The sequence below is a fragment of the Aphelocoma coerulescens genome, chromosome 28, assembly GCF_041296385.1.
Source record: "Aphelocoma coerulescens isolate FSJ_1873_10779 chromosome 28, UR_Acoe_1.0, whole genome shotgun sequence".
Lineage (NCBI taxonomy): Eukaryota > Metazoa > Chordata > Aves > Passeriformes > Corvidae > Aphelocoma > Aphelocoma coerulescens.
In genome coordinates this window covers 5,748,546-5,759,056 of record NC_091041.1, presented here as the reverse complement: position 1 = coordinate 5,759,056, position 10,511 = coordinate 5,748,546, and the positions used below count along the sequence as shown (strand labels likewise).

At 65.6% G+C, this 10,511-nt stretch overlaps 1 protein-coding gene across 2 annotated transcripts; it reads left to right on the top strand.

The window, feature by feature from the left end:
• Window positions 1–1,087: 1,087 nt before the first annotated feature.
• On the top strand, window positions 1,088–10,061 carry TM6SF2 (transmembrane 6 superfamily member 2). Of its 2 annotated transcripts, none has more exons than XM_068997322.1 (10): window positions 1,088–1,203; window positions 3,233–3,342; window positions 3,951–4,048; window positions 5,411–5,514; window positions 6,334–6,416; window positions 7,706–7,830; window positions 7,906–8,007; window positions 8,743–8,835; window positions 8,923–9,042; window positions 9,774–10,061. In XM_068997322.1, the coding sequence occupies exons 1-10, from the start codon at window positions 1,115–1,117 to the stop codon at window positions 9,978–9,980; spliced, it is 1,131 nt and encodes a 376-aa protein (XP_068853423.1). In that variant the 5' UTR covers window positions 1,088–1,114; the 3' UTR covers window positions 9,981–10,061. The 2 variants fall into 2 exon arrangements, with proteins under 2 accessions (XP_068853423.1, XP_068853422.1); XM_068997321.1 differs by having other exon boundaries at window positions 3,230–3,342.
• The last annotated feature ends 450 nt before the right edge of the window (window positions 10,062–10,511 follow it).

Here is a 10,511-nt window from a genome sequence, read left to right as displayed (position 1 = left end):
AAAAGCCGCTCCCGATCCCTCCAATCCCTCTCTAAAATCCGGGATAAAGGCTCGGGAATTCTGAGTTTCCAGCGGGATGCGGAGCCCTTGGAGCGGCCGCTCCCGATCCCTCCGATCCCTCTAAAATCCGGGATAAAAGCTCGGCTTTCGTCCGCTCCGCTCCTTCGCTCTCCCGGATCTGAGGAACTGCGTCCTTTAGGATCGCCGGGATGAACTGGAAAAGTGGGAAAAACCCTCATCCTTCCCATTCCCGAGTTTTCCAAGTTCCTTGGAGTGGTTGGATCCTTCAGGGAAGCCCGCAAGGACCCTCGGACCGAGCCACGAGTGTCCAGCACTGACCCCTTCCCTGGATCCCTGTCCTTTTCCCTGAATCCCTGTCCTTCCCTGGATCCCTGTCCTTCCCTGAAACCCTGTCCTTTTCCCTCAATCCCTGTCCTTTTCCCTGCATCCCTGTCCTTCCCTGGATCCCTGTCCTTCCCTGGAATTCCAGTCCTTTTCCCTGGATCCCTGTCCTTCCCTGGAATTCCCGTCCTTTTCCCTGGATCCCTGTCCATCCCTGGAATTCCTGTCCTTTTCCCTGGATCCCTGTCCTTCCCTGGATCCCTGTCCTTCCCTGGAATTCCTGTCCTTTTCCCTCAATCCCTGTCCTTTTCCCTGGATCCCTGTCCTTCCCTGGATCCCTGTCCTTCCCTGGAATTCCCGTCCTTTTCCCTGGATCCCTGTCCATCCCTGGAATTCCTGTCCTTTTCCCTGGATCCCTATCCTTCCCTGAATCCCGGTCCTTTTCCCTCAATCCCTGTCCTTTTCCCCCAATCCCTGTCCTTTTCCCTCGATCCCCGTCCTTCCCCGGAATTCCAGTCCTTTTCCCTCAATCCCTGTCCTTTTCCCTGGATCCCCGTCCTTCCCCGGAATTCCAGTCCTTTTCCCTCGATCCCTGTCCTTCCTCCCAGGCCCCTCCCGTCCCTCCCGTGTCCCCCCGGTCCCTCCGCGGGCTCCCCGTCGGTCCCTGCCCGCTGTCCCGGTGCCTCGGGGCGGCTCTGTGGCTTTAAGGGCGCTGCCCGGGGCCGGTCCCGGGGCCGAAGTCCGCGGTGCCGGTGCTGGCGGCGGGGCCGGGATGCAGCTCCCGGCGGGCCCGGCCGCCCTGGGCGCCCCCCTGCTCGCCCTCCCGGTGGCCTTCGGCATCAGCGGGGCGACAAACCTGGAGTGAGTGGGGACCGGGAGGGAGCCCCGGGAGTGGGGAGCGGGAGGGAGCCCCGGGAGTGGGGAATGGGGACCGGGAGGGAGCCCCGGGAGTGGGGACCGGGAGGGAGCCCCGGGAGTGGGGAATGGGGACCGGGAGGGAGCCCCGGGAATGGGGAATGGAGACCGGGAGGGAGCCCCAGGAATGGGGAATGGGGACCGGGAGGGAGCCCCAGGAATGGGGAATGGGGACCGGGAGGGAGCCCCGGGAATGGGGAATGGGGACTGGGGAATGGGGACTGGGGACCGGGAGGGAGCCCCGGGAGTGGGGACCGGGAGGGAGCCCCGGGAGTGGGGAATGGGGACCGGGAGGGAGTCCTGGGAATGGGGAATGGGGACCGGGAGGGAGCCCCAGGAATGGGGAATGGGGACTGGGAGGGAGCCCCGGGAATGGGGAATGGAGACCGGGAGGGAGCCCCAGGAATGGGGAATGGGGACCGGGAGGGAGCCCCGGGAATGGGGAATGGGGACTGGGGAATGGGGACTGGGGACCGGGAGGGAGCCCCGGGAGTGGGGAATGGGGACCGGGAGGGAGCCCCGGGAATGGGGAATGGGGACCGGGAGGGACTCTCGGGAATGGGGAATGGGGACCGGGAGGGAGTCCTGGGAATGGGGAATGGGGACTGGGAGGGAGCCCCGGGAATGGGGAATGGGGACCGGGAGGGAGCCCCGGGAGTGGGGAATGAGGACCGGGAGGGACTCTCGGGAGTGGGGAATGGGAACCGGGAGGGACTCTCGGGAGTGGGGAATGGGGACCGGGAGGGACTCTCGGGAATGGGGAATGGGGACCGGGAGGGAGTCCCGGGAATGGGAAACGGGGACCGGGAAGGGGGAATGGGAGGAAGCCCCGGGAATGGGGACCGGGAGGGAGCCCCGGGAGTGGGGAATAGGGACCGGGAAGGGGGAATGGGAGGAAGCCCCGGGAATGGGGAACGGGGAATGGGGTCCTGCTCCGGGGATGGGATCGGGCTGGGACGGGCGGGACAAGGCTCCATCCAGGGCCGGGGGAGTGACCCCACCTGGGATCGCTGTCGCATCCCCAGGGTCCCATCCGGACCTGGGAGCTGCGTCCCAGCCAGGGGACAGGGTCTGGGAATCCAGTCCGGGACAGGGGCTGGATCTACCCTGGATCGGGCGGTCCATCCCGGGACAGGGACCCCAATCCAGGTGTTCCCATAGGAAGGCGGCTGCGGGTGGGGTTTTCCCGCTGGATTTAAATCCCGCTCCGGGAGCTCCGACCCCGCAGAGCCGCTCGGGCTCCCGGACAGCCCAAATCCAGGGAATTGGGGTGATGCCGGCCCTGGAGTGTCCCCGCTGTCCCCTGGGCCGCTGACGTGTCCCGGCCGGTGTCAGCCCCGCTCCCTCCCGTCCCCGCCGCTGGCACGGCCGCGATAACGGCCCCGCTTTCTCTTTGCCCGGAATTCCCAACCCAAGGGCTTTGGGAGCGGCTCCCGGCGATCCAGCCGGAATCCCAGCGCTTCCTCACCTCTGGGATTTGCCCCTTCCCAATCCCTGCTGGGATGTCCCACCCACCCTTCCTTTGGGATTTGCCCCTTCCCAATCCCTGCTGGGATGTCCCACCCACCCTTCCTTTGGGATTTGCTCCTTCCCAATCCCTGCTGGGATGTCCCACCCACCCTTCCTTTGGGATTTGCCCCTTCCCAATCCCTGCTGGGATGTCCCACCCACCCTTCCTTTGGGATTCTCCCCTTCCCAATCCTTGCTGGGATTCTGGCCCACCCACCCTTCCTTTGGGATTTGCTCCTTCCCAATCCCTGCTGGGATGTCCCACCCACCCTTCCTTTGGGATTTTCCTCCCTGGGTTATTCTCGGATCCAGATTTTCCCTCCACAGCGGACGGGCAGTGACTCCACCTGTGCTGGCTGCAGGGTCTGATTCTAATCCTAAAAACCGGTGGGACTGGGAATGTTTTGGGGGAATGGGGGGGAATGAGGCCGTGCTGGATGCTGAACCCTTCCCGATCCCACAGCAGCCCCCTGTCCCCGGCGCTGGTGGCGATCCTGGTGCTCCTCGGCCTCATCTCCATCCTCATCCTCATCCTCACGGGTGGGATCAGCCACTTCCAGGATCCCCTGTTCTGCGGTGAGACCCCTGAGGGGTGGGATTGGTGCTGAGGGCAGGGATTTGGGATTTGGGATGTGGGGAGAGCTGTGGGACCCACATGGAGCAGGGATTGGGGATGTGGCATTTGGGATGTGGGGAGAGCTGTGAGACCCACACAGAATAGGGATTTGGGATGTGGCATTTGGGATGTGGGGAGAGCTGTGGGACCCACACAGAGCAGGGATTTGGGATTTTGGGGGGAATTTGTGGGACCCACACAGAGCAGGGATTTGGGATTTTGGGGGGAATTTGTGGGACCCATATAGAGCAGGGGTTTGGGATCTGGGGGATCTGCATGCCCTGAATGGAGCAGGGATTTGGGATCTGGAGGACCTGCGGGGCCCGCACGGAGCAGGGATTTGGGATTTGGGATTTGGGATCTGGAGGACCTGCAGGCCCCGCACAGAGCAGGGATTTGGGATTTGGGATCTGGAGGACCTGCGGGCCCTGCACGGAGCAGGGATTTGGGATTTGGGATTTGGGATTTGGGATCTGGAGGACCTGCGGGCCCCACATGGAGCAGGGATTTGGGATTTGGGATTTGGAGGACCTGCAGGCCCCACACGGAGCCTCCCGTGTGTCTGCAGTGTTCGTGGTGTTCTCCTTCGTGTCGGCCGTGGATCTGATCATCGCGCTGGAGGAGGACGGGCTCATCTCGGGCTTCACGGAGCTCTACGTGCGAGAGGTACCGACCCCACACGCCCCACACGGGGCTCCTGCACCCCCGGCCCCCTGTGTGACCGGCTGTCCCCATCCCCGGTGTGAGCCCCGGTGTGACCCCTCGGTGTCCCCACCCCCGGTGTGACCCTGACCCCCCCGGTGTCCCTGCTCCCGGTGCAACCCCTCCACCCGGTGTCCCCTCCCCATGTCCCCACTCCCGGTGTGACCCCCAATGTGACCCGGACCCGGTGTCCCCACTCCCGGTGTCCCCCACCTCGGTGTGACCCGGTGTCCCCTCCCCATGTCCCCACTCCCGGTGTGACCCTCCCGGTGTCCCTATCCCCGGTGTGATCCCCCCAATGTGACCCGGACTCGGTGTCCCCATCCCCGGTGTGACCTCCCTGGTGTGACCCGGAGCCGGTGTCCCAGTTTCCGGTGTGACCCCCCCGGTGTCCCCGCTCCCGGTGCGACCCCTCCACCCGGTGTCCCCATCCCCGGTGTGACCCCCCCCAATGTGACCCGGACCCGGTGTCCCTGCTCCCGGTATCCCCCGCCTCGGTGTGACCCGGTGTCCCCTCCCCATGTCCCCATCCCCGGTGTGACCCCCCCGGTGTCCCCTCTCCTGGTGCGACTCCTCCCCCCAATGGGACCCGAACTCGGTGTCCCCATCCCCAGTGTGATCCCTCCCCACGGTGTGACCTGGACCCACTGTCCCTATCCCCAGTGTGACCCCCCCGGTGTGACCTGGACCCGCTGTCCCCATCCCCGGTGCGACCCCCCCGGTGTCCCCTCTCCTGGTGCGACCCCTCCCCCCGGTGTCCCACTCCCGGTGTCCCCCGCCTCGGTGTGACCCGGTGTCCCCTCCCCATGTCCCCACTCCCGGTGTGACCCTCCCGGTGTCCCCATCCCTGGTGTGATCCCTCCCCCCGGTGTGACCCGGACCCCCTGTCCCTATCCCCGGTGTGACCTCCCCGGTATAACCCGGTGTCCCCCCTCCCGGTGTCCCCCACCTCGGTGTGACCCGGTGTCCCCTCCCCATGTCCCCACTCCCGGTGTGACCCCCCGGTATCCCTATCCCCGGTGTGACCCTCCCGGTGTCCCCATCCCCAGTGTGATCCCTCCCCCCGGTGTGACCCGGACCCGGTGTCCCCATCCCCGGTGTGACCCCCCGGTGTCCCCATCCCTGGTGTCACCCGGACCTACTGAACCTATCCCCGGTGTGACCTGGATCCAGTGTCCCCATCCCCGGTGTGACCCCCCCGGTGTGACCCGGACCCACTGTCCCCGTCCCCGGTGTGACCCCCCGGTGTCCCCATCCCCGGTGTGACCCCCCGGTGTCCCCATCCCCGGTGTGACCCCCCGGTGTCCCCCCGCTGTCCCCGCGCAGGGCGAGCCCCACGTGCGCACGGCCCACGGGCTCCTCCTGTGCTACTGGGACGGCACCGTCCACTACGGGCTCTACCTGGGCATGGTCAGCGCCATCGGGCAGCGGTGAGGGGGGTGAGGGGGGCGGGAAAATCCCGAATTTCCTGAGGAGAGGGTCCGGGGGGCGGGAAAATCCCGAATTTCCTGAGGAGAGGAGCTCGGGGGGGTGGGAGAATCCCGAATTTCCTGAGGAGGGGAACTCGGGGGGCTGGAGAATCCCGAATTTCCTGAGGAGGGGTGCTCAGGGGGGTGGGAGAATCCCGAATTTCCTGAGGAGGGAGCTCGGGGGGGCTGGAGGATCCCGAATTTCCTGAGGAGGGAGCGCGCGGTGATCCCAGGTGGGCTCGGGGGGAATCAAGGGCTGGAAGAATCCCCAATTTCCTGAGGAGGGAGCTCAGGGGAGTGGGGGAACCCCGAATTTCCTGAGGAGGGGAGCTCGGGGGGCTGGAGAATCCCGAATTTCCTGAGGAGGGGAGCTCGGGGGGGCTGGAGGATCCCGAATTTCCTGAGGAGAGGAGCTCGGGGGGGTGGGAGAATCCCGAATTTCCTGAGGAGGGGAGCTCAGGGGGGTGGGAGAACCCCGAATTTCCTGAGGAGGGGGCACGCGGTGATCCCAGGTGGGCTCGGGGGGAATCAAGGGCTGGAAGAATCCCGAATTTCCTGAGGAGGGGAGCTCAGGGGGGTGGGAGAACCCCGAATTTCCTGAGGAAGGGAGCTCGGGGGGCTGGAGGATCCCGAATTTCCTGAGGAGGGAGCGCGCGGTGATCCCAGGTGGGCTCGGGGGGGATCAAGGGCTGGAAAAATCCCGAATTTCCTGAGGAGGGGTGCTCGGGGGGGCTGGGGAATCCCGAATTTCCTGAGGAGGGGGTCCCGCTGTCCCCGCAGGAAGAATTACCGCAGCCTGGGGCTGCTCTGGCTGGGCTCGATGCTGATGAGCGCCGTGGTTTTCCTGCTCGGGAATCTGCTCGGTACGGGGCGCGGGGAGCGGCTCGGGCCCGTGTCCCACCCCCAGGACCCCTCCATCCCCCCCGGGACCCCTCGGGAGGAGGAGGAGGAGGATTCCGGCCATCCAGCGGGAATCCCAACACTTCCTCACCTTTGGGATTCTCCCCTTCCCAATCCCTGCTGGGACGTCCCACCCACCCTTCCTTTGGGATTCTCCCCTTCTCAATCCCGCTGAGATGTCCCACCCACCCTTCCTTTGGGATTCTCCCCTTCCCAATCCCTGCTGGGACGTCCCACCCACCCTTCCTTTGGGATTCTCCCCTTCCCAATCCCTCCTGGGACGTCCCACCCACCCTTCCTTTGGGATTCTCCCCTTCCCAATCCCTGCTGAGATGTCCCACCCACCCTTCCTTTGGGATTCTCCCCTTCCCAATCCCTCCTGGGACGTCCCACCCACCCTTCCTTTGGGATTCTCCCCTTCCCAATCCCTGCTGGGATGTCCCACCCACCCTTCCTTTGGGATTCTCCCCTTCCCAATCCCTGCTGGGACGTCCCACCCACCCTTCCTTTGGGATTCTCCCCTTCCCAATCCCTGCTGGGATGTCCCACCCACCCTTCCTTTGGGATTCTCCCCTTCCTGATCCCTGCTGGGATGTCCCACCCACCCTTCCTTAGGGATTCTCCCCTTCCCAATCCCTGCTGGGACGTCCCACCCACCCTTCCTTTGGGATTCTCCCCTTCCCAATCCCTGCTGGGATGTCCCACCCACCCTTCCTTTGGGATTCTCCCCTTCCCAATCCCTGCTGGGACGTCCCACCCACCCTTCCTTTGGGATTCTCCCCTTCCCAATCCCTCCTGGGACGTCCCACCCACCCTTCCTTTGGGATTTGCCCCTTCCCAATCCCTGCTGGGATGTCCCACCCACCCTTCCTTTGGGATTTGCTCCTTCCCAATCCCTGCTGGGATGTCCCACCCACCCTTCCTTTGGGATTTGCCCCTTCCCAATCCCTGCTGGGATGTCCCACCCACCCTTCCTTTGGGATTCTCCCCTTCCCAATCCCTCCTGGGACGTCCCACCCACCCTTCCTTTGGGATTCTCCCCTTCCCAATCCCTGCTGGGATGTCCCACCCACCCTTCCTTTGGGATTCTCCCCTTCCCAATCCCTCCTGGGACGTCCCACCCACCCTTCCTTTGGGATTTGCTCCTTCCCAATCCCTGCTGGGATGTCCCACCCACCCTTCCTTTGGGATTCTCCTCTTCCCAATCCCTGCTGGCACTGCCGTGCCCATCCCGCGCTCTCCCCCCTCGCAGGGAAATACAGCCCCGAGCTGAGCCCGTCCTTCCTCCTCAACCTGCCCTACCTCCTCATCCTCGCCTGGGCCGGCCGGAGGCTCTTCCAGCAGCCCCGGGCGCTGCCGAGCCTCAGCCCCGAGCAGGTGAGCGCGGAGCGGGGCTCTGGGGGGGCTGGATCAGAGGGTGCGGATCCCAAAATCCCAAATTCCCTGTGCCAGGTGGCGGAGGAGCAGCGCAAACCCCTCTACCAGCGGCCCCAGGACCTGCTCCTCATCCTCATCCTCATCCTCACTGCCGCCTTCACCTTCTTCAGAGGGATGGTGAGAGGTGGGGGGGCCTGGAGGGGCTTGGGGGAGGGCTGGAGGGGTTCGGGGGTCTCCTGGAGGGTCCCGGGGAAGTCCTGGATGGGCTTGGGGGTCCCGGGGAGGATCTCGGGAGTCCCGGGGAGTATCTCAGGGGTCCTGGGGAGGGTCCCTGCCCATTCCAGGTGGTCCTGAAGAGTCTCAGGGTGGCCTGGAGGAACTCAGGGGTCCCAGGGAGGGTTCCTGCCCTCGGCCACCTCCCTGCCCACCCCAGGTGGTCCTAAAGGGTCTCGGGGGTTCCTGGAGGAGCTCGTGGTGGCCTGGAGGATTTCAGGAGTCCCGGGGAGGATCTCAGGGGTCCCGGGGAGGGTTCCTGCCCTCGGCCATCCCCCTGCCCATCCCAGGTGGTCCTGAAGGGTCTCGGGGAAGTCCTGGAGGGGCTCAGGGTGGCCTGGAGGATCTCGGGGATCCCAGGGAGGGTTCCTGCCCTCGGCCACCTCCCTGCCCACCCCAGGTGGTCCTGAAGGATCTCGGGGGGTCCTGGAGGGGCTCGGGGTGGCCTGGAGGATTTCAGGAGTCCCGGGAGGAACTCAGGTGTCCCGGGGAGGGTTCCTGCCCTCGGCCACCTCCCTGCCCACCCCAGGTGGTCCTGAAGGGTCTCAGGGTGGCCTGGAGGATCTCAAGGGTCCCGGGAGGATCTCAGGGGTCCCAGGGAAGGTTTTCTGCCCTCGGCCACCTCCCTGCCCACCCCAGGTGGTCCTGGACTGCCCGGCCGATTCCTGTTTCGACTACACCCACCTGCACGAGCCCTACCTGCGCGACCCCGTGGCCTACCCCAAAGTGCAGGTGAGGGGGGGGGGACAGGGGGGGCCGGACCCCCCCTCCAGGTGCCACCAGGGCCACCTGGGGTGACAATCTCGGTGTCCCCAGCAGATGCTGATCTACCTCTTCTACCTGCTGCCCTTCCTCATCCTCGCCATCTACGCGCTGGCACTGCCCGGCTGCTCCTGGCTGCCTGACTGGAGTTTGGTGTTTGCCGGCGCCGTGGTGCAGGTGGGGGTAACCCCAAACTCCCCCAGATCCCGGGATTTGGGTGGAAATCCCCACACGGGGATCGGCAAAAGGTCAGGGCAGGGTTTTGGGGGGGCAGATCCAGGTTTTGGGGGGGCAGATCCCAGTTTTGGGGGGCAGAGCCTCACCCGCGGCTGCAAGTGGAGCAGTTCCTGTGCCTGGTAATTGCTCTGGCCTCGGTGGATTTGGACAGAACCCGGGATTAGTGGGACGGAAATAGGATGGAGAGAGCTGCAGGGCTATAGATAGGATGTGCTGGAGCCAAACAGCCTTTGGGGCCGGGAGTTTGCACCCTTTGGGGCCGGGAGTTTGCACCCTTTGGGGATGGGGCTTTGCACCCTTTAGGGATGGGGCTTTGCACCCTTTAGGGATGGGGCTTTGCACCCCTTAGGGATGGGGCTTTGCATCCCTTAGGGATGGGGCTTTGCACCCTTTAGCGATGGGGCTTTGCATCCCTTAGGGATGGGGCTTTGCACCCTTTGGGGATGGGGCTTTGCACCCTTTAGCGATGGGGCTTTGCACCCTTTGGGGATGGGGCTTTGCACCCTTTAGCGATGGGGCTTTGCACCCTTTGGGGCCAGGGCTTTGCACCCTTTAGGGATGGGGCTTTGCACCCTTTGGGGCCGAGGGGCTGCACCTTTTAGGGCCGGGGCTTTGCACCTTTTAGGTCCGAGCCCCTCTGATGCCGCCACCCCCCATCCCTGTGCCCGCAGGCTCAGTTTGCCCACCTGGGCTCCTCGCTGCACTCCCGCACCCCGTTCCCCTACCAGACCCCCGACGATGTCCTGGGCAGCTTCTTGCTCTCCAACGTCCTCTACGCGCTGGGCCCGCAGCTCCTGGCGCTGCGCTGCCTGCGCTCCCCGGCCTTTTTCCTTCCCCCAAATCCTCCCGGCCTGGCCCGGGCCAAGAAGTACCAGTGACGTGTCCTGCTCGTCCCCCTGGGCCACTGTCCCCGCCCCGGGGGGATCCCGCCCGGCGCCTCCGGCCCCGCTCCGAGCGCTGGGACCCGGCTGCCAGAGGAGTCCCCAGGGATACTCCGGTCCCCCAAAAGCTCTGGGGACCTCGGGATGCTCCGCGGGGACATCGCTGCAGTCCCAGCCCTGTCCTTGTGTGGCTGCTTGGGGGACGCAGGAGCCGCGGTCCCCTCCCGGATGGTCCCGGTCCGTTCCCGGTGCTCCCGAGTGGGCCAGGAGGGTTCAGGAGTGGGGACGGCGCAGGGAAACGCTGCTTTCCAGGGAAAAATAAAGGAGCCGAGGTTCGTTCCGAGCCCGTGTCCCCGCTGTGCCCAGCCGAGTGCCCCCGTGCCAGGCGGGGCACCGAGGTTGCCACCGCAGCATCCCCCGGCCGCGCCCCGCGGGCCCTTTGGGGGCAGGGGCTGGGGGCGGCTGGGCCGGGGGTCCCTGGGGGTGCCAGGGAGGGTCCCTGTGGGTGCCAGGGTGCCCGCGGGTGGG

What these genes read in the sequence shown, in the direction of transcription:
- TM6SF2 (XM_068997321.1), top strand. Translation starts at nt 1,115, where the DNA reads ATGCAGCTCCCGGCGGGCCCGGCCGCCCTGGGCGCCCCCCTGCTCGCC. An exon ending in AGCGGGGCGACAAACCTGGA is followed by an intron (nt 1,204 to 3,229) that starts GTGAGTGGGGAC and finishes CCGATCCCACAG; the next exon opens with CAGCCCCCTGTCCCCGGCGC. An exon ending in TTGCCGGCGCCGTGGTGCAG is followed by an intron (nt 9,043 to 9,773) that starts GTGGGGGTAACC and finishes CTGTGCCCGCAG; the next exon opens with GCTCAGTTTGCCCACCTGGG.